The sequence below is a fragment of the Pan paniscus genome, chromosome 19 (genome assembly GCF_029289425.2).
Source record: "Pan paniscus chromosome 19, NHGRI_mPanPan1-v2.0_pri, whole genome shotgun sequence".
Lineage (NCBI taxonomy): Eukaryota > Metazoa > Chordata > Mammalia > Primates > Hominidae > Pan > Pan paniscus.
Window position 1 is genome coordinate 62,178,380 of NC_073268.2, and position 23,143 is coordinate 62,201,522.

General features: G+C 44.8%; 1 protein-coding gene across 4 annotated transcripts in view; it reads right to left on the reverse strand.

Annotated features, from left to right (window-relative positions):
* Window positions 1-2,256: 2,256 nt before the first annotated feature.
* SHISA6 (shisa family member 6) overlaps window positions 2,257-23,143 on the reverse strand; it is a 324,824-nt gene continuing 303,937 nt past the window's right edge. For 2 of the 4 annotated variants that reach the window (XM_008971357.5, XM_034942368.3), the window contains 3 exons: window positions 14,385-14,441; window positions 10,430-10,582; window positions 2,257-8,566 (listed from right to left, as the gene is read on the reverse strand). In XM_008971357.5, coding sequence (XP_008969605.2) covers window positions 8,016-8,566; window positions 10,430-10,582; window positions 14,385-14,441 — 761 coding nt within the window. In that variant the 3' untranslated portion in view covers window positions 2,257-8,015. The remainder of the gene's footprint in view (window positions 8,567-10,429; window positions 10,583-14,384; window positions 14,442-23,143) is intronic. The other 2 variants (XM_008971359.5, XM_008971358.5) reach the window with 1 other exon arrangement.

A 23,143-nucleotide genomic window follows, 5' to 3' on the forward strand; every position in this document is an offset into this window, starting at 1 on the left:
GTACAAGAAACAAGGTCTCCTCACTTCCAGTCCAGTACTCTTCAACGGCATCCTGTTTTGATAGGGATGGGAAAGTTAAGATGGACAGGGCTGAGGAAGACAGCAGGATGGGTGTTTCACAAGCCCTTTCAGCTACCTAGAAGCCCAGATACAATGTGAGTATTGTTTTGTGATAATTAAGTGATAAAATATCAGACACTGGAAGGATCTTGAGTCTATCAAATTCTCCGATGGTTACAGATGAGAAAACCAAGGCCCAGAGATGACATTGGTCAACACATCCAGCACATAAAAGTCATTGATTCCCTTATTCTGGTACTTTCAAGGCACCCCTTTTCCAGCCTCTGCTCCCAAACCCTTTCTCGGTTTTCCATTCCTAACATTTGTAGCCTAAATAGTGAGTGTCCTAGGTCTTCTTAGATCCTTGAAGGAAATCTTTCTTGCTACTCCCTAGAAGTTTTGAGCTTCATTCTCATGCTAAACCAGAGAGGAGAAAGAAGAAAATTAGTGTTCAAAGTGACACTGCAGGCGGAAAGCTGTCCAAAACTCCCAGAGTCTCAGCTTCCAACATGAGTTTTTTGTTGGCCTTGACTTGTTAATGATGGTGTATTAAAACCTCATTTATTCAGATCTCACGAATTTGGAATTAGTGACAGCTGTGGTCAGGGTCTGAATGGAGGTTTACCTTTGAGGACCAAAGAGAAAAAGTTGAAAAAATTGTTAAAGTTAAGAATATTTAAAGGGAGATATTTAGCCTATTTAAGAAAATAGTCTTTTAAAGTATTTTAGAAGCACCATTAAGCATATTGAGAGCTCTCTGATCCATACCTCTTGACCGTTTTAATTTTAGTCACGTATTATTCTTACATATTCAATAAGGAATATTTCCTGAGAGTTTCTATTAGGGAACATGTTTTAGTCTGATTTAGTCATTATATGTATGTTTAAGCATTATAATTAAATTACACTTCACTAAAAAATATTCCCCAATTCAGAATTTGGGTTTTTTCTGGGGGGAGGATGAGGGTTCTTTCCAATAATGGATATAGATTAATGAGGCTTTCCTGTACTTGTCATATGTGTATGTGTGTGTGTGTGTGTACTAGCTATGAGTCATAATAGGTTAGAGACACTATAACTTAGATGTAATTGCACTGCTATAGTGATTGTTGTAATGAGTAAATACATTTCAGAGTATGTGTGGTTATGGGTTATAATGTACAATAATAAACAGGTTTGTAACTTTGTCCTAGGTAATGAATGCCAATGACAGGAGAAAATGAGAGGATTTTTGGAAATAAGCCCAATGCCTTCAATGAGAAGAGTTTTATTTACAAGGGAGTTGGGGAGTTGCTAAGAGAGTGTGACTGACTGTGGATTCTAGGAACTGTGGAGGTGCTGAAGTTGGGTGTTTAGACAACTGTCCCATTTGGCAAAACTTTGTTTGCTGAACCTGAGCCCACTGGTATTGAGGTTCTGGTGAAAATTCAGAAACAGAAAACAGATGACTTTAACAGCAAAAGTGAACATGTGCCAAAGAAATAATATTAAAAACATGTCCAGAAAGAGAGTCTTGAACAAAACTCCAAATCTAAATCAATTTTCATGGTGCAATTTGATTCTCTGGGTTAAATGGCCTGGATACTTAACTGGCTGTCCTCCAGTTATCCATGGTAACTACAAGAACTAACTCAAAGACCAGACTAAGATCTAATGTCCAAGAATATTAAATAGTTCTGGGCTAAATGAGGATGGATAAGGAGGCAGAACTCCTATTAGGTTGGTGCAAAAGTAATTGAAGTTTCTGCCTTTACTTTTAATGGCAAAAACTTTTAATTATAAAATAAAGCCGTTTCAACTTTTAATGGCAAAAACCTCAATTACTTTTGCACCAACCTAGTAATTCTACTTTGAATTAGTATACCTTGTCCATTGACACTTGTCCTAGGCCTGTCTTCCCACATTCCTCACAGTACCCATTGTAGAAAGCATTATTGTGGTTTAATTGGTATAACAGTCACCCATTGCAAGTATAAACTTTTGTGATTTTTAGTAAATTTATGCAGTTGTACAACCATCAGCACAATCCAGTTTTAAAACACTCTTTTCACCCTCAAAGTTCTCTAGCTCCTATTTGCAGTTAATCTTTGTTTCTGCCCCCAACTCCAATGACCTTCTACATTCTTTCTTGCTTTTTAATTACTTTCGGTTTTGACTCTGTAAAAGTCAGCATGTGGCTACTTAAAGAGACATACGTTATGTTGAAACAGCTTTATTTTTTAATCCATAAATATCTGTTACTGACAAAAGTGGAAAAATCCTTAAGACTAAATCTTACTAAAGTGTATCTGTTTACAGTACATGTAGAATGTGCTTTGACAGGTAAGTAGAACGATGAGATTTGTACAGAGAAGCAGTTACTAGAGCACTGCTTACCATGAAGCTTACATATGAGTAACGAAGAAACTGCAAAGATACAGATAGAAAGGTACTTTTCATCAGTGCTACCATATAATAAACATGGAATTCATAAATTGGGCTAATGCATAAAAATGTTCATTAATCCCCCCTTAGGAAATTGTGTCCCCAAACTAAAAATATTATAGTAAGAATTGCTTTTTATTAGAGAATTTCAAGAATTCTTTACTACAAAATGTCTAGTTGAGTTATAGAACTAGAGGAATATTTGCCACTACAAAGCCAATGAATGAGTCCTCCCATGGTGTGGCATTCAGGGGTCACTGCAGGGTGGGCAGCAAAGTTGAGCAGGGTCTTCTCCTCCCTCAGGAGGGAGAGCATTAAGGAAACACACAGCCACAACATTATTTCTCTGACTGATGGAAGGTTAATGTGTTTGCTGATTTACAAGATGGGTTTGATGATCACAAACTTGGACTCTCCATTCTTGCTTCACAAGCCTTCACCGGGAGGACGGTAGTGTCATGAAGAAGGGCTACAAAGGTACTAGGATGGGATGAGTGCCCCTTCCTAGCAGCCCAGATGGAGATGCCTCCTCCTCCAGTTGGAATGGAGCCTCAGTGTCCAGACTTGGTCTTCAGGACACATATTCCAGAGTGGGTTATCATGACATTCATTGCCACACAACAGCCTGTGAACATGTTCCTCTGCAGCTTGAAATGAATTTCCCAGCTGCCCTCAAGTACAAACTTCATGCCCTTATGGGCAAACCTCCAGACCTTTCTCTCCAGCCAGCTCCCTCTCTGAAATTGGAACCGCCTCCCTCCAGCTATAAGGACCGTATCCAAATGGAAACTCCAAACTCAGAATTCCCCAGAATTCCACAGTCACTTAGGATGGTTTAGGTGTGTCTTTACAAGAGGGCTTCCACGGCACACAGTTGGTGACCTATTGAATGGTTAGGCCCTTAAACTTCAGGTACGAGGGCATCCCTGGGTGGCCGAGCCCATCAGGCCCACCCCAGGCTCTAGTGAGGAGTGCGGTGGCTGTCCAGGACATCTGAGGACATCGCTGTGGGGCAGGCGTTGTGGGATGTGTGCAGCTCAGTGGAGGTGGGGAGGAATGGGGAGAGCAGGTGCTGGCAGGGAATGAAAGCCCTACAGTGTAAGAGCTGGATGAAACTTCAGAGCTCATCTAGTCAAAGCCCCTCATTTTACAGATGGGGAAACTGAGGCACTGAGTGGGGAACATGACTCCCCCTCGGAGACAAAGCCAGGGCTGGAAGCTGTGTCTCCAGAGCCTCAGCCCTATGCTTTTTTTCTCCTAGAGTATGCTGCCTTCCAAAATCAAATATAGAGCCCAGGAAGACATGTCCTTCATATTGAATCTGCCATTAAAATGCTGCATTTATAAAAAATAACATTTGAACCCTGAAAAATACTTCATTAAAACACAATGCGCTTTCTTGAAAATACTCCAGAGCAAAATTTCCCAGATTCGGACAGGATGACAGGAAATGTATGTGGGAGGTAACATGCCAGCTCTTCTCAGGGCAGGCGCCTTCTGGAGTCCGAGTGATTGGCAGCCCTTTCATTTTACCTTGGGTCAAGTGCACAGTTGCCTGTGGAAGGAATATGAAGTTGGAGGCTGGTGACAGACAAGGTATCTCTGAAGAAAATGGATTGAGTTTGATGGCAGGGATGTTGGCATGGATATTCCTCCATGCTTGGAGACTCAGGAGGCCCTCAAGTCTTTGTGGACAAAGGAGGATAAGTGACATACACAAGCAGGAAGGGGGCAAGTGTGTTGGAGCAGTGGCTGAGAGCCCTCAAGGATAGGAGTCTTTGGCCAGAGCAGGAGCTTCTGGGCTAACATCAGGCTGGGTTGGGAGCTTCAGGGGACTTGCTAGTGGCAGGAACCAAACTGACCATCACAGGCCATGACATCTCAAACCCAGAGCTCCATTCCCTTCCCTCCCAGAGCTCAGAGGGGGAAAGCCCTTGGCTCCGTGCACTGGGGTATCAACTCACAGGGGCAGGAGATGAAGGATACACCAGTGAGGCAAACAGAAGACCCAAAGAATGTCTTATTCTTCCATTGTTTTCATTGAGAGCTCTGATTTTTAGAGCTGGAGATTATAGCAAGACCAGGGAAAAGAAATTAGGAATGGAGGAAGGTGAATGGAGGAAGGTAGATGGAGGAAGAGGGAGATGAGAGGAAGGAATGAGTGACCTGGCCTGGAAATCTGAGGTTTTCTGGAAATCAGGAGTTTCTGGGAGGGAGAGTGGAAAGAGGGGAGGAGAAATTTGAATTGGGGGCAAGGTTGGAACTTTCTAAGAGGCAGACGCCTGGCCCAAGACACTCCCAAGACACTGGGGGAGCCCTGAGGGCAGAAGCCTGGTTAGGAGGTGAAGTAATTCTTGGCAAAGCCTTTTTGACGCAGGAAGGCATGGAGCCAGGAGCCTGGAGCAAGACAGGGAAGGTGGAGATGCAGGAGGGATTGTGAAAGCTTCAGTGCCATCAGAGGCCAAGGAAACCAGGCAGAACTTTCAGGGCAGGAGAGAACCTGTGCAGATTCCAGTTCATTTCTGTTAGAGCAACAGAGATGTGCAAAAATGAATAAAACAAGGAGAGGAAAATCTTGGGCTTTAGGCTTCCTTTGTGAGCAGGAGGGAGGCTTTTACTGTAAGGGTAGATGGTACTTCTATGTATGGTAGAGGCCACCAGCCTGGTTGGGCTAGAAATCATGGCATCTAGGTTCCAGCCCCAGAAGCCTCTTTTATCTGCTACATGAACTTGCCTAGTGATGTGGCTTTGCTTGTTCCATGAAGATAGATGGGACAGCTGAATAAATGGGATACCTCTCTGTCCCAGCTATGACATAGTTTTCTGGATTTTGAAATGTGGGACTGAATTGGAGCAAGTCTGTAGACCTATCTCTACTTCTTTTTTCTTCCCTCCTTCCCTCCCTTCCTGCCTCTCTCCCTCCCTTCATTCCTTGCTTCTAGACCCAAAGGTGAAGCAGAAGAAATCCTTGAAAAGAAGTAAGCATTGCAGTAGAATTTTCCAACCCAACTGACATCAGAGACTTTCAGCCAGACAGTGGTAAGGCTGGGATGAGAAATGTCTTGGAATCAACTCATCAACAACCCCTGAGAGAGACAGAAACCCTGTCAGAGACAGGGCTTGGGGAGGACCCCTGGGGAAAAGTGTCACCCTGGGGGCTGGAGAACTTGGTGCTGAGAAGCTTTGACACTGGAGATGGGATCAGCTTTCTGGTTTGGTGTATACCTGCATGTAGACACCTGGGAAGGGCATTCTCAGCCACTCAGGTCCTTTCCCCTCACCACCAGCATCCTGCCTTCCAAGGGATGGCCACAGATTAGACGATTCAAAGGTGGTGGGCTCAGGGGCCCAGCTGGGAGCCACCTGCTCTATTCAGACTCACTTCTTCCTTTCCAACCCTCTTAGCCTCACCTTCTGGAACAAACTCTTATAAACCCCTGGGGACCAGCCCTTAAGAAGGTTTATGTGTCTGTTGGGAGGAAAGCAGAGAGGGTAGTCCCTGGCCTTCCAGCCGCACGACTCCAGGAATGCGTCCCCAGTGTGGGGTCTGACGGTGGCTTTCACAACCCCCAGCCTCCATCCCCCTAAGATCCAGGGTGATGGTTTCCTGTTCCTGTTGGGAAGCACACCCTGCAGAGGGGAGAAGTAGATGAGAGCTTTGGAACTCTTGAAATCAGTGAAAGGACACAGTCCATTGCTTTCTCTGTGGTTTGTGGACTTGGTTAGATTAAAAATCTCCAGGGCTGACACCAATAAATTCTCCTTCTACACTCGCCTTTTTAAAGGGCCATGAGTGCAGAACTGAGGGCAGGTAAAACCCCATTTATAAGGGCACTGCTGTTGGATCTGACTGTTTTTAGGATCACACCTTCACCCAATAGCCTGGAGTTGATTCCCCCAGCCCCAACCCAGCGGGTGCCCTGGCCCTGAGAATGAGGGAACCCCTTCTTTCCCCCACCAGGCTCTCTGGTCTTGGGGGAGCGGATGCTGCTGAATTCACTGTCACCTCCCCAGGAGGCCGTCACACCATGCCAACCCCCAGGCTGGAGGCGGGGAAGAGGCTGAGGTGGGCGGGCAGTGGTGGTCCCCCGACAGAGCTGAGGACCATGGTCTACCAGGTACCCCAGTGCCTGCAGAAAGGGACGATGCTGTGGGGACCTGCCCAGTTAGCCCCTAGGCCAGTCGCCTGGATGACCTTTGTTTGCTTTTGCTAATAGGTCTTTGTCCCTTTGATCCAGAGGAGGCACGGATCTGAAGGAACAGCCAGGAGGAATAAAGTTGCAGGGAGGATGTGGGGGAAGGGGACACAGGCAGTAGGAGTGATGTCTGAACTGAGCAGGTAGACAGAGATGGGGAAGGAAGGATGGGCGGAGAGGATGCAGGACAACCACCTCTCATCCTCCTTGTCTGGGGGCTGAAGAGCCGCTCTCTAGAAACTTCTGTCCAGGTCCTGCCAGAGGTGCATGTGGGAACAGGTGGAGCCCTGCAGGATGCGAATGTTGAGCCCGAGACCCCGCGCATCACAGTGGCCCTCCCCACCCTGGCTCTCTGGCCACCGCAGGTGCCTCCTGGGAGCAGAGCAGGGGTGGAGAAGGCGGCCTGAGTGGCAGTCATGGTCAGGTCTAGAGGCCTGGAGGGAGTGCGGAGATGATCGGGTGTCTGGGAGGGCCAGCACCCCATTGTTACTCCCCTCTGCGAAGGCTACAGCCAAAACCCCAGAGAACTCAAGGGTGAAATCCTCAGGGCCAGGGAAGGAGCACAGCCCGCTGAAAGGACAGGCCCAGGGTCCTTATGGGCGGGCAGTCAGCTGGAAGGGGGTGGAGTTCCCACCAATGGGGAGGCAGCTGAAGGAAGGGAACCCCTCCTGGTCCTGGAGTTGAGGGGAGGGGCACAGGGCCAGGGTTGGGCCCTCAGGGGTCAGCAAAGGAAGGGTCACTCAGTGGGGACCAGAGAGTTCCAGCAGGCAAGAAAAGAATCATTATTGTGCTTATGGACACAGCAGCTCCCTGGCTCTGAGAGAGCGAGCAGGCAGTTTTTAGGCACTAGAAGATTTCTGTGATGCGGTTCTAGGTAAATGAATGAGACCGAGTAGCCTATTCGGTCAGCCCACTGATTGGACCCGCTGGCCCCTTCAAACCCAGGCAGCTTCAGACCACGGTCAAGCAAGGGTCTCTTTGCTGACAGAACCTGCAGCTGAGTCCCCCGGATGGGGAGAAGGAGGCGCGGGACGGAAAGGGAGTTGGTGAAGGTGGTCGGGGGTGAGAATGGGGCCTAGCCCCCTCCTCACTCCCCATTGATTCTTCTGGAGGAGCAAGAGCGATTGCTCTTGGTCCTGGGTCTAAGTGTATTGGACCAGGCCATCGGGGCTGTGTCCCCGGGGGTATGGCTTTTTGGGCAAAGGTGGCCCACCCCCACTTCCTACAGAGGGGACAAGGGAAGGGAGAGTGGCAAGGCTAGAAGCTCTGCTCCTGGCCCCTCCTGGCCCCTGCTCTGCTCTGCCACGCCCAGCAGCCCCGGCCCTGCCCCGCCGGTCACACGGTCACTTCGGTCTTGCTGGCTGTGTAGCAGGTGTGGTGGCCCGGGATGTAGTGCAGCTGCTCCACCGTGTTGTGTCTGCGTGAGGCAAAGGCATGGCGCTTGGCTGCCGTCTGGCTCTGGCCCAGGGTGGCGTATGAGTTATTGGAGGCACTGGGATGAGAGTGCATCTTGCTCATGCGGTAGCGGTCCAGCACGGGTGTGGACACAAAGACGTCCGTGTGCGAGATGGCCCTGGACAGCGACTGCTCGGGAAAGGCCGTCCGCTCCGGGGACAGCAGCGGGTCCTGGGAGTGCAGGCGCTCCGTGGAGAGCAGCTGCTCGTCGGACAGGATGCGGTCGTAGGGCATGCTGAACTCATCTGGCAGGCCCCGATCCGGGGACAGGACCCTGTCCTGGGACATGGCCCGGATGGGCCGGCGGGGTCGTTCCCGTGGCAACGGCTTCTGTTGGGACATCTGGATGACATTGAGGGGGAGGGTGCCGCGGGCAGCCAGGTCAGGCAGGTGCCGCCGTCTCATGTAATACTCGTCAGCCTCCTTGTCGGCTGCAGGGGAGAGACAGAGTGAGAGAAGGCAACTGGGGTGACCCTGCAGCCAGGACTCAGATAGAACCCTGCCCCGCTCCTGCTCCATCACAGACCTGTCAACCTTAAGGGATAATACAGTCAAACTCCTTTAGTTATGGATTAGGACAGACGGCTGAAGGGTGTATTTTCCCATTGAATGTGCAAACCATTCTCTGGGGGCTTGTGAAATGCAGATTCTAATTCAGTGGGTCTGGGGTGGGCCCAAGAGTTTGCATCTCTAACAAGCTCCCAGGTAATGCTAAAAGCCTCTGGTACACAGACCACCTTGAGTAGGGATATGTTAAGGGACTTCCTCAGAATCCCCAGTGTGTTCAGGGCAGAGTTGATAGCAAGCCCAAGTCCCTGAACTCCGCCTGATCCTGGGCCGTATCTACCACACCATGGTCCTGAAACAGAATGACTATCTGTCTTACTAAAACATCCAAATAGCAGCTCTTGAAGCTTCCTGATGAGGTCCAGAGCCAGCCTCCGGCTAGAATAAAGTAAGATGCTCAGACTAGGAAACACTTGTGAAAATGTTTAACTGGTAACTTAGGAACATCGTAACACCTTCTCTGTAGTAACAGGCAATGCATAGAAAGCCAATACATGGGCCTCCAGTCCCCACACAGCCACATAATCAGCCTACACACACTCCACCTGTGCCCATAACGCAAGCTGGTTGGAGTAATCTTACATGTGCGCCTCATTTAGATGCTCCACCTTCCTCTCTATCCAGCAGGCCCTCCTAAGCTCACACTGCTCTCTGTACCCTTGAATTTGCCCAGAACTTGCATGCTACAAACCTACTTGGACTTGCATGCTACAAACCTACTTGAACTTGCAGGTTACACACAAACCTGCATTGCCCCAAATTTCAGAAATGAGGCCTCCTACACATGGCCTTCTAGATCTCTGCAAAAGTGTGGGAATTCTGTCTGCTCTTCAGTTGGTGCAGCGGGGTGGTTGATGGGTATCCTTCCTCCTGAGCCAGATTTCATCACCTCAGGATGATTCCTCAGGTTATCAGACAGTCCCATCTCTAGCTAGAGACTCCACGTTTCACCATGGAGGTGGCTGATGTGGACTTGGGCTGCACTTCTGTCAGGGTAGGTTACTCTGAAGCTTTCAAGCAAATGCTCAGCCCTTGAGGCTCCAACTGCAGTTGGGTGGTCATCAAAAGAGACTCCTGGGAAAATGGGAGGAGAAGATCCAAGGCCAGAAAGCCAGGGAGGAAGAGCTGTCCTTTAGGGAACTTTTTTGACATTTTTGTATCTTTAACCCATTGATGCCCAGAGTCTCCCCAGACTCAAGAGGCAGAGCTGGCATCACTGGATAAACTGGATTGAACTGGTGAAATGGGGTGTATGCATGGGAGGTGAAGGATCTCAGGTCCTCAAGACACTGTTGGCTGGGTTGGAGAGGGAGCTGGTTTGTGGGCCTCTGGGAGAGGTCTCAGAGAAAGTTCTGGCCATTGCTAGCCTCTATCCAGTATAGGGTATACAGCAAGGAAGGCCCATGGTTTGAAGAAGGCAGGTGGGTGCGGGACTGGGAGAAGGCTTTCTCCTGCAGTTAAACTGGTGCATGAATTGGAAGGCCGTCTCCTATGGGGATATGAATCTGAGGATTCCATGGTCTTCTTTCTACGTATGGAAAGAATGGACTCAGTCCATAAGGAACAAAAGCAAAGAGTTTGTCTATTCTCTTCTCTCATCCTGCAACTCCTTCTTTATTCTTGGGATTTGACAGCTGTCCTATGGGGTATAGAGCAAGAGAGTGTGACATAGGAAGATATCTTGGAGCCCCAGAGACAGACCCCAACTTGGGGGAAATTCAACTTACTTAGCCTCTTCAGAGATGAATACTTGCTGGGGTTGGTCTTTACTGCAGACTCGTAGGATGGGGGCAGGTGGGCCAAGTTCTGGAACGAGCGGGAGAAGGAGAGGTCATAGGGCTCGGTGGCTGATGTCAGGATGTTGTTCATCCGTGGCTTCTCTGCAAGAAAAGGGAGGGGTGTTTTGTGTTAATGAGGACCATGTCTGTGGCAGGTGTGCTTTCTGCCTCACCCCTGATTCAAATCCCCATCCTCCTTTCCTGGACCTCTGTGCTTGGACATAGGTGATACTATTGACTCAGTTTCCCTCATGCTCAGTTCCAGTTGTCAATAAGCCTAGGGGCAGATGCTGTTTTAGCCACCACCAAGACAGTTCACCATTCTGTGAATGGGAGACTCGACTCTTGAGTCTGAGGAGCGAATTCTCTCTCTCAGTACATCTCTGGGTTATCTGCTGAAAACGTAAGCCTGATGGAGCTGAGGGGCATCATAAAAATCATCTACTTCTGTGTGAAAGTGCTGTCCTTTTCCTAATAGCTTTAGGCAAACCTAGCTCTCAGGCTCAGAAAAATCTTGAGTTGGAGGACATGGAGTGACTTATGTTATTTATGTACCCATAGAAGAACTGAGTCCAGGACCCAGCTCCACTGAGACCCAACCCATGCTCCATCCATGGCATCCTTCCACAGCTCATGTAGCCCCTTTCTCCTCTCCAAGCTCTGCACCTGACAAGCCACAATGAGCCACAGAGCTATTTTATCTTACTCTAATTCCTTTCTCTGAAGCCCCCTTAGCCATCTCTAAGCTGCTGGAGGAAAGAATCTAGACAAAAATGCATAGCACATCATCCCCACTTTCTCCTTCCTTCCCCTGAGATAGAGCATTGAGGTGCAAGAATCTGAAGAGATGGAAAGGTGTGTTGTTCAATGCCAGCGCTGGGGGAAAGAATGGAAGGAAAAGTGGGAGAAAAGGTGAAAGGGAGATGAGAGGATGGCTGATGGGAGCCCAGTGCAGTGTGTGCTGGGCTCAGGGCCAGATGAATGACATCTGGAGAGGGGGCATGCAAGGCCAGTGAGGGAGGCAGTGAGGATGAGGGGACAGAAAGAGCTGGAGATCCTGGGGAAGAAGACGAGCATGCCTCAGTGCTTCACGGACTTGAGGAGGAGAAGCCACAACAACAAGTCAATGAGTGGCTGCCATGGGAAATGGTGGTACCATTCCCAGAAGTGAGGCAGTTGGGAGGCTATAGTCTCGCTGTGTCATTCCTCCATCCTCTTTTTGTTTGGGACACCTCAAGGCCAAAGAATTTCTGAGAGGGGGCAGGCTCTAACTTCGGACGAATGTGCAGGAGGACTGCCACACCTCTTGGCAAAAAGAGTGAGGAAATGTGGAAAGCAGGAATTCTGTGGACTGTGTGAGAGGTGGGAGAGAGAGAAGCCCTCCTAGGCATTGTCCAAGGGCAGCCCCAAGCACCGGGGACTCCTGACTTTTCTACCTCTTCCTGCCTTCATTGTCACCCCCAACACTGGGGACTGAGCCAGGGAAGCTCAGCCAGTGAGCTGGTGTTCATGCCAGCTCAGGACATATGTGAGGGGGTGGAGGGTGCTCTACATCCCCATTAGAACATGCTGTACAGAAAGAGCCTCCTTGGCATGCATCAGGACAGATGCCAGGAAGTGGAGTGAGCAGGAACTTGGGAGTGCTGCTCCTCAGAGGGAGTAATAGCCACTCATCTCTCAGCACTTGTCTCTTCACTTTGGCTATGCTGGAGAAGAAGGAACCTCCTTCTGCCTGTTGGCATTATACTCTCAACAAGGCATCACTCAGCTCACCCACTTCCAAATGCAATCTTTCTGGATACTCTTGTTCCACCACTGTGTTACAGGACATACCCCTGAGCCAAGGCCAGCTCTCCCTTGCCTTCTGCCTTCATGGGATCACTGTTGCACACTCTCCCTCCTATAGAAATGCCTCCTTTACTCTTCTGTATGAAATTCCCGCCTCACTCAAGACATTTTGCTGTGCCAATGTCCCATCTTTTTAGCCGACGACAATATCTGTTCTTTAAGCCTGTATTGCTCTTCTAGTCAGTTCCACCCAGTTTAGTATCTAACTGATCTCTAATAATTTGACTTGAGTTGGGATTGTGGATCTCCAAATATTGCAATCTCCTTGACAGCAGGGCCTTGCTTTCCAATTTTTTTTGAATCCTTCATAGTGCTTGGCCCAGAATAAGGATCCAATTAATGCTCTTTGTGGAACACTAATTAAGTAGACTCAGGCCCCCTCCTCCCTTGATAGTCACTCTGCCAGCTCCTGGGAAAGAAGGGAACATCCAAGAAAGCAATGCAGAGAAAACTCTACTCTCACTACATTGTGAGCTGCTCAAGGGCAGGGACCAGGTCTCATCAACCCCCATCTCCTTGCACCAGTTGGAAAAGAGAAGACAGGAAGAGAAGGAGGGAAGAATGGCTCCTCCTGTTGTATTCAGGAGTCTGCTTGTGTTGGCTCCTTCTCAGGAAAATGAGCTCGGTAGTGTGACTGAGCAAGTGGGAGCTCTCCTTGCGTGCCTTTTCTGGCTCTTCCTGAGGCTGCTTCATCACTGTGGGCATCCCCCAGGCTCCCTGCCTCTGCCTTCTGCACTTCTCTTTCAGTGCAGAGTGCCCCCACTCCTGAGGCTTCTGTTACTGCCTCCAAAGCTTCACTCACATCTTCAGCTCTAACCTTCCTCCAGACTTCATGTCTGCATTCCTGCCTGTTGAATATTTTTTCTTGCAAACTCCAGGTGTCCAGATCCAAACTCACTGACAACTCCATCCCCCATACATACTGACTGTTTTCCTGATTCCTTAGATTTTGTTAATAAAACCCTTCATTTTTCTAATCAGTGTCATCATTGGCTCTCATCAGCCATATTCAGTTAGTAAGGAACTTTCTCCAATTCTTTCTTCAAAAGGTTTCATATCTCAACCGTCCTTTCTTTTCCCACTGTCAACATCACCACTGGTATCAACCTCTTTTCACTGATCTCCCCAGTTTCTCCCAGTTCTAACTTTTTAGACCCCACAACCTGACAAATCTGATTATACTATTGCTTTCATCATTTATTTCCACCTGGAGCATAGCACATGAAAATATTCCAATCTCTTCCTCCTAACTATAATATCCCTCAACTTCAATGCTGAGGCACACCATAATCTGACATAACAGTGGTAGGTCTCTCTACCAGGTAGCCTGTAGGATTTATCATTGTTTTGAGTTTCTCTCTCACTAAAATTTTAATGATGTTTTCACTCTTTCACAGCAAAGAGACAAAAATGACTGATAGTTCACAATTTACGTGGCTGTCTTATGTTCTATCAAGTCTTGAGCAGGTGCCAAAAATAGATTTTCTCTGTTCAGCTGTGATCTGGTGAGAGGATATTATAATCTAAGAGGGAAACATGGTTTTATAACCCTTGGGCACTATGCTAACACTCCTCCACTCAACAATTTTCAGCCTCTTTTTTCTGCCAAGAGGCTAAAGCCCAAATCAGTTTTGAGTTTTATCAAATCTTAATTAGCCTGGGGAGGATCATAAAGTTTAACCAAGTCTCATGTCTTTCGTAAATGATATCACAAATAGCTTTGAGCAAAGGAGGGTGTTCCACTCCTTGCTGTGGACATACGGAATTTATGACTGTAAGAAGTGATACAGGTGGCAAGTAGAAATGGGCCTAGCCCCTTTCTGTTTATGTCAAGAGATCATTCTGATATCGGAGACAGAAACATCAAGGGGAAAATAGCCTACAAGTGAGATTAGAGCATTGTGGCCCTGGAGGAGGGCGAGCCTGTGGCTCCTTGGACCTCCTTAGCTTCAGTGAGTTAATGACCATGTGTTTGATGCCCTGATAGGCATCCATCCTTAGAATGGTGCCACTCGAAATAAGGAGGAAATGCAGAGTGCTCTCAATCATCTCTCACCATGTGGCGGGATCTGGGTAACACTGCTCAAAATCGGATGGTTATATTGATGATCACCTGAAAATCATAGAAAAGAAATTTTTAAAGAAGAGTTCAGGCATTCCACCATCTCTCCAACATAACAGCATCTCTCTTTACCTCTAATGTGCTTCTCTGACTTAAAGGAAGCACTTCTAAGAAAGGGAGAGGTCATTGTATGAGGCTCCAAGAAATGTCCCCTGCTGTTTCTGTCTCTCTCCTTCTGCAACAGGGTTTCCTCTGTCACCATGGTGACCCACCCACATCTCGGGATGAGGCCAACCAGCTATAGAGGCTTCATAGGGGTGGGTGGAAGAGGAGAAGGATGGAGAGTAGGGAGTGTTTGGCAGGTATGCATGCACGCGTGCATGGACAGGGTGGGGGAACTAAGCAGGGGAAGCAGATTTCATTGAGTGGTGGGTATTAGGGTGTGGTTAACCAAAATGAGGGTGCCCTGACTTAAGGCGCTTCCACTTTACAGGACTTTGATTTGTCCCTAAGCCTTTATACAGGAGGGTCTGGATGCATCCTGAGATGCAGCAAGATGACCTGAGCTGTCCATTGCCTGAGATCAGGAGTCCTGGATTCTAGGCTCTGTCCTGCCTTTAAATGACACAGTCTAATAGTTCAAAGGCATTTCCTTTATTAATAATATTCCACTTAGATGGAATAAGCCACACAATTAACACAGTTACAGTTGCCAAACCCTGAAGTTCAAGGCGTTCCAAAAGCTTTTAAAATTGTTTGAATGAAAATGTGGCTGACCACTACAGTGCACTCTGGCATTCTATGATTGCTTCAACTGAACATCATGTTCTTGTTTTTCATTGTTGCATGTATCTGATTTCAACTAAAGCAAAGGGAAGAGGAGGCATGAGGCCTTTGCTTTAGTTTACCTAAACCGCAGGTTACAGCCCTGTCCTTCTTGCAGTCTAGAATATCTGCTTTCATTTCCTTACATCTTGTGACTGAAGCCTTCTTTCCTGCCTTTGGCCTTATACTCTGGCTACTCATTCCATAGCTCCTTCACTATGTCCCATTTCCCCTTCTATTCTGTAAATACCAGGGCTTCATAATGCTCAGGCATCTTTGTGAAGACTTCAGCTCTACTCCAAGGTTTACATCCACTTGCCCAGATTAATAGTTCCCAAATCTACAACTCTAGCTTAAGGTCCATCTTGATCTGTAGGGTTAGATTTTATGCTTATGGACATGCCCTTGAAATTCCTACCCTCACCCCAAATCATTAAGTCCCAAAGTGAGCTCCTCATTTTATTCTGGTGTCCAGGCTTCTGTCCATGGTACTGTTGTTCCGTGGGCCTGGAATGTGAAACTTCAATCATCGTCACCATTTTCCTCCTGTCATCCTCCATATCCAGTGTATCCCAAAGTCCTCTTCCCTGTAGCCATCTCCTAAATCCAGGCCCATAGTAGACCTTTTTGTCAAGATTTCTTTTAGCTCCACTCTCAATTTCCAAGACAAATCCTGTGAATTCCCACCAGACAAAATTTCCCAAACCAATGGAATCATCCAGCATTCCCTTGGTGAAGGCTGAACTCTAAATAGTCAAGCACAACAGGGCCGGGCGCAGTGGCTCACACCTGTAATCCCAGCACTTTGAGAGGCCAAGGCAGATGGATCACCACGTCAAGAGTTTGAGACCAGCCTGGCCAACATGGTGAAACCCCATCTCTACCAAGAATACAAAAATTATCCAGACATGGAGTGGCATGTGCCTGTAATCCCAGCTACTTGGGAGGCTGAGGCAGGAGAATCACTTGAACCTGGGAGGCAGAGGTTGCAGTGAGCCGAGATCGCGCCACTGCACTCCAGCCTGGGGGATAGAGCAAAACTTTGTCTCGGGGAAAAAAAAAAAAAATGTCAAGCACACTATCCAGTGGGGGTGGGTTTGGGAAGTAGGCCACAATTTCTCACATGAAGATACTGTCCCTTTGCAAGACAGATTAGGTTGAAGCCAGGGAAGAAACTGTTTGCCAAAGATTGAAACAGTTCTACACTGGACCTGAATTTAAGCAAGAAGAGAGAATCCAGAGAGATTTAAAAACATTTTTTCTTGCTTGTCCTCCAGAGGCAAGAAGAAAACTAGTTCCAATGAGGTTTTGTTGTTGTTGTTGTTTGGTTTATTTGTTCGTTTTTAAGCAATATGGCAGGATCACAGAGAAATGGGAGAAACCCAGGTCATTCAGTCTGGAGTTTCTGGAGAGTGGCAGTCAGTAAGAAACACTTCTAGACTTCCATCTCAGAGTTGAGGTATCACCAGGAAAGGGTTATTTATAACTCAGATTCACTTAATAATTGCTGATAGCCAATTATGCTTCTTGCTCTGTGCTGAACACTTTCATAGGCATTTTTAAAAAACTCGTCTTCACAATGATCTTCATTTAAATGAGGACTGAAGTAGAATGAATATATATTATTGGCCTACCATTTGCCAGACACTATGTAGAACTTTTTAAACACCTTAATTGAAATCTTTATTGTATTTTTTTAACAGATGAAGTCACAAACAATATATGTCTTGATTTACAAGTACAGTGCTTTTCCTTTTGTTTGAATCTCACTTAAAATGTTTCATTAACAGCAGATTTTTTCCTACCTTGGCATTAAGGAGAACATTTTTAAGTTAAGTATAAGGATGAGAATAACCCTAAAATAACCGCTGTGACATTTTGTTGTATTTCCTTTTAATACCTTCCGCCTGTGGATGATTATATGAGTGCTTACATACACCCTCAACCCCAACTCCCCCACCTAAATAACATTGCAATGAATAATCTTGTATATGTGTCATTTTGTACAGACTGTAGTTCTTAAAATGAATTAAAATAGCATGATTTAATCTTTACATGTATGCAGAATGACAATTGTGTGAGACAATTGGCCGTGGCATTTTTATAGTAGTAAAAGCGATGAAACCACCTAAATGCTTATACATACATTTACTTATGCACACAGATAAAAATATCTAGTTTTTGCATAAGTAATCATGCTGCATATACTACTTTAATCTTCTTCATACCTAATGAATAAATGAAAGTGTCTTGAATATATTTTTACGTTTTGAAATATTATTTGATTACTGTAGCCTTGTAGTATAGTTTGAAGTCAGGTAGTGTGATGCCTCCAGCTTTGTTCTTTTGGCTTAGGATTGACTTGGCGATGCGGGCTCTTTTTTGGTTCCATATGAACTTTAAAGTAGTTTTTTCCAATTCTGTGAAGAAAGTCATTGGTAGCTTGATGGGGATAGCATTGAATCTGTAAATTACCTTGGGCAGTATGGCCATTTTCACGATATTGATTCTTCCTACCCATGAGCATGGAATGTTCTTCCATTTGTTTGTATCCTCTTTTATTTCCTTGAGCAGTGGTTTGTAGTTCTCCTTGAAGAGGTCCTTCACATCCCTTGTAAGTTGGATTCCTAGGTATTTTATTCTCTTTGAAGCAATTGTGAATGGGAGTTCACTCATGATTTGGCTCTCTGTTTGTCTGTTGTTGGTGTATAGGAATGCTTGTGATTTTTGTACATTGATTTTGTATCCTGAGACTTTGCTGAAGTTGCTTATCAGCTTAAGGAGATTTTGGGCTGAGATGATGGGGTTTTCTAGATAAACAATCATGTTGTCTGCAAACAGGGACAATTTGACTTCCTCTTTTCCTAATTGAATACCCTTTATTTCCTTCTCCTGCCTGCTTGCCCTGGCCAGAACTTCCAACACTATGTTGAATAGGAGCGGTGAGAGAGGGCATCCCTGTCTTGTGCCAGTTTTCAAAGGGAATGCTTCCAGTTTTTGCCCATTCAGTATGATATTGGCTGTGGGTTTGTCATAGATAGCTCTTATTATTTTGAAATACATCCCATCAATACCTAATTTATTGAGAGTTTTTAGCATGAAGTGTTGTTGAATTTTGTCAAAGGCTTTTTCTGCATCGATTGAGATAATCATGTGGTTTTTGTCTTTGGATCTGTTTATATGCTGGATTACATTTATTGATTTGCGTATATTGAACCAGCCTTGCATCCCAGGGATGAAGCCCACTTGATCATGGTGGATAAGCTTTTTGATGTGCTGCTGGATTTGGTTTGCCAGTATTTTATTGAGGATTTTTGCATCAATGTTCATCAAGGATATTGGTCTAAAACTGGTACCAAAACAGAGATATAGATCAATGGAACAGAACAGAGCCCTCAGAAATAACGCTGCTTACCTACAACTATCTGATCTTTGACAAACCTGAGAAAAACAAGCAATGGGGAAAGGATTCCCTATTTAATAAATGGTGCTGGGAAAACTGGCTAGCCATATGTAGAAAGCTGAAACTGGATCCCTTCCTTACACCTTATACAAAAATCAATTCAAGATGGATTAAAGATTTAAACGTTAGACCTAAAACCATAAAAACCCTAGAAGAAAACCTAGGCATTACCATTCAGGACATAGGCGTGGGCAAGGACTTCATGTCTAAAACACCAAAAGCAATGGCAACAAAAGCCAAAATTGACAAATGGGATCTAATTAAACTAAAGAGCTTCTGCACAGCAAAAGAAACTACCATCAGAGTGAACAGGCAACCTACAACATGGGAGAAAATTTTCGCAACCTACTCATCTGACAAAGGGCTAATATCCAGAATCTACAATGAACTCAAACAAATTTACAAGAAAAAAACAAACAACCCCATGAAAAAGTGGGCGAAGGACATGAACAGACGCTTCTCAAAAGAAGACATTTATGCAGCCAAAAAACACATGAAAAAATGCTCATCATCACTGGCCATCAGAGAAATGCAAATCAAAACCACTATGAGATATCATCTCACACCAGTTAGAATGGCAATCATTAAAAAGTCAGGAAACAACAGGTGCTGGAGAGGATGTGGAGAAATAGGAACACTTTTACAGTGTTGGTGGGACTGTAAACTAGTTCAACCATTGTGGAAGTCAGTGTGGTGATTCCTCAGGGATCTAGAACTAGAAATCCCATTTGACCCAGCCATCCCATTACTGGGTATATACCCAAATGACTATAAATCATGCTGCTATAAAGACACATGTACACGTATGTTTATTGCGGCATTATTCACAATAGCAAAGACTTGGAACCAAGCCAAATGTCCAACAATGATAGACTGGATTAAGAAAATGTGGCACATATACACCATGGAATACTATGCAGCCATAAAAAATGATGAGTTCATGTCCTTTGTAGGGACATGGATGAAATTGGAAACCATCATTCTGAGTAAACTATCGCAAGAACAAAAAACCAAACACCGCATATTCTCACTCATAGGTGGGAATTGAACAATGAGATCACATGGACACAGGAAGGGGAATATCACACTCTGGGGACTGTGGTGGGGAGGGGGGAGGGGGGAGGAATAGCATTGGGAGATATACCTAATGCTAGATGACGAGTTAGTGGGTGCAGTGCACCAGCATGGCACATGTATACATATGTAACTAACCTGCACAATGTGCACATGTACCCTAAAACTTAAAGTATAATTAAAAAAAAGGAAATAAATAAATAAATAAAATAAAATAAAATAAAAAGAAATATTATTTGAAACACCTTATATGGTTTCACAATATTCTTTCTATAGAATAGTCTATTCTGTATGTCTATATATCATTTAAGCATAATATATTTAAGCATATTTAAGCAGGTCCCCTATTTTTGGTATTTAAATTGTTCAAAAGTTTAATAATGTGACATCAAACAACCCTGAGCACACATCTTTAGCGATGTCTCATTTCCTTAGCCCAATAACTAAAATCAGCATTTCTAAGTCAACACACTGTCAATTGTCTAGCAATGTGACAGGGTAGATTGATAGATTTCCTCATGTTGAACGATTCACTTGTCTATTACTGAGAAATATCTTATTTGATTCTGGTGTCTTATTATTTTGTTACAACACTGGATTCTATTTTCTTGTGATATATGTATATATGTGAAATATGCATTCATAAATAACACTTGTATTTTTTGTGCTAACCCTGTCAAGCTTTTGTATTAAGATAAATTTGTAAAACCAAGTGAATAACTTTCCATCTTTTTGTATGCTTTGAAACAGTATAGCATGAAGCATCTGTTTTTTGGATGTTCGGAGGAATGCAACAATAAAAATGTGTAGTGTCTTTTCGGGGGGTCCTTCTATTGCCACAGGGCTAAAGGCTTGGCTTGTGTTATTTCATCAACTGCACAACACCAATTTTGGGAGGCAGATTGTGTTGTCATTGCCAGTTTAGAGATAAGGAAACTGAAGTTTGGAGAGTTTGAATATTTTGCCGAATGTTGCGTAGTTAACAGGTGAAGCTGGGATATGAACCCAGGCAGGCTGGCGCTAGGCCCACATTCTTAACTATGTAATGTTATGTATATTGCCTTCCCATACTTGGCAACACAATCCTTGCATAGTGATTCATTCAAGCTTTCCAATTTCTAAATTCAATTTGCAATTTCAATTTTTCTTTAAAAAAATCCATTGGACATTTTAAACTTCCTTAGCTTAAAACTAAAATATCACTCACAAAAATCTTCATATATGAAGTTGGATCGCTTTTCTTCTTAATTTTCTGTGTCAGTGTTTTCTGGATTAGTAATTTATTCATATTATTTACTCTTTCACAGAATTACCTCTTATACATATCAGTTCTATAATTTTTTAACTCTTCCAATCATTATTTTACGCTTTTGAATTTGCTAATTCCTGCCTCCTAATTTTCTTTGGTTTCGTTTGTTATTGTTTTCTCATTTCCTGGCTTAAATCTTTGATGCATTTATTTTCACTCTTTTCTGTTAACAATATAAGGTCTTTAACTATGAATTTCTCTCTGGCACTATTCCATGAGCAACAATACACAGTGTTCTTATTGTTGTTATATCCTAAATGATCTGTAATTGCAGCCTTAGTTTTCTCTTTGACCCAAGAGTTATTTAGTAGAGTGTTAAAATTCAAAATGTTTGGGTTTGTTCGTTTGAACTTTTGCCATTAATTTTCTATTGTATTGTACTGTGGTCAGAGAGCAGAGCCTGTACAAGTTCTGCTTTTTGGAAGTTACTGAGATTTCCTTTGTGGACTAATATACAATCAATTTTTGTAAATGTTTTATGAGTACTTAGAGAAAAGATATATTTTCTTTTGGTAGAGTACAAAATTGACATATATCTCTTAAAGAACGTTCCTATTATATCTATGAAATCCATTATTCAATTCCTCTGCATCCTAATTCATCCTTTGCCTACTTAATCTCTCAAAGACTGAGGGTGATGTGTTAAGGTCTTCCACTACTCTTGTGCTCCCGTCACTTCCTCTTTGTATTTGTTACAGAATTAGTTTTATATATTTCACAGCTACATTATTCAGCACAAAAAGCACATGACGCTATGTGTCTTGTTTATCGCATGTACCATTTATTGACATTAAATAACCCTTTCTGTCCTTTTTTTTTTTTTTGAGATGGAGTCTTGCTCTGTTGCCCAGGCTGGAGTGCAGTGGTGCCGTGGCGCAATCTTGGCTCACTGCAACCTCTGCCTCCTGGGTTCAAATGATTCTCCTGCCTCAGCCTCCCGCGTAGCTGGGATTACAGGCTTCCACCACCACATCCAGCTAATTTTTTGTATTTTTAGCAGAGACATGGTTTCACCATGTTGGCCAGGCTGGTCTCAAACTCCTGACCTCAAGTGATCAACCCGCCCCGGCCTCCCAAAGTACTGGGATTCCAGGCATGAGCCACTGCGACTGGCCCCTTTCTGTCCTATTTAATGCCTTCTTTTTGCCTTTAAGTCCACTTGATCTGACATTTATATTGCCATCCCAGCTTCCTTTTTGTTTGCAATTGCCTGATAAACTTTGTCTAGCCTTTTATATCTAACCTTTCTGTGTCATTTTATTTTATGCTTATCTTTTGATGACACAGAAAGAGTATTCTATCTTATGTGGTACTTCATGGGTTGTCCAATTAGCTAAAAGGGATTCCTCATTCTCATAGAATGGTCCTTTCTTCATTGGAGTATCTTCTCCTCTCTGCTATAGTTGTGTAGTATGATCATGCCTTCTCCGCAAAGCCCAGACCCCAGGTGTCAGGGCTACTTGACCAAGTATGAGTGCTTGACTTAACCTAAGTCAATTCAAGTCCCTACTCCAGGAATTAGAAATCATTATAAGAGAGAGTTTTGGTGTCTCTGTATGACTGTACTCATGACACATAAACTAGGTTGCTATGGGCAGTCATGTGGGTTTGGAAGAGATAAAGTCAGTCTTTAGAGACCGGGGCATATTGTATTTTCCAAAAATGGCTACAGTTATATTTCTAGTCCCACAGGCTCTCCCATAACCTTGCCATCCACTCATTAGATGGGACTTATTTTCCTGCTCCTTGTAACTGGAGGCTTGTGTGACTGTCTCAATGAATAGAATACAGCAGGAGTAACCTTGCACGACTTCCAAGGCTGGGTGCAAAAAGTGTTACGACTTTCACCTGGCTCTCTTTCTTTTGGCACACTCAACCTTAGATTCCAGCTGCCAAGTTGTAAGGAAATCCAGGCCACATGAAAAGGATACATGAAAGAGCTGATATTCCCAACTAAGGTCTCAGTTGACAGCCAACATCCACTGCCAGCCCTGTGAGGGGACAAGACTTCAGATAGTTCTGGCCCACAGCCTTCTAGCTGTCCTACCTGAAACAACTGGAATGGAGATGAGCCATCTCTAT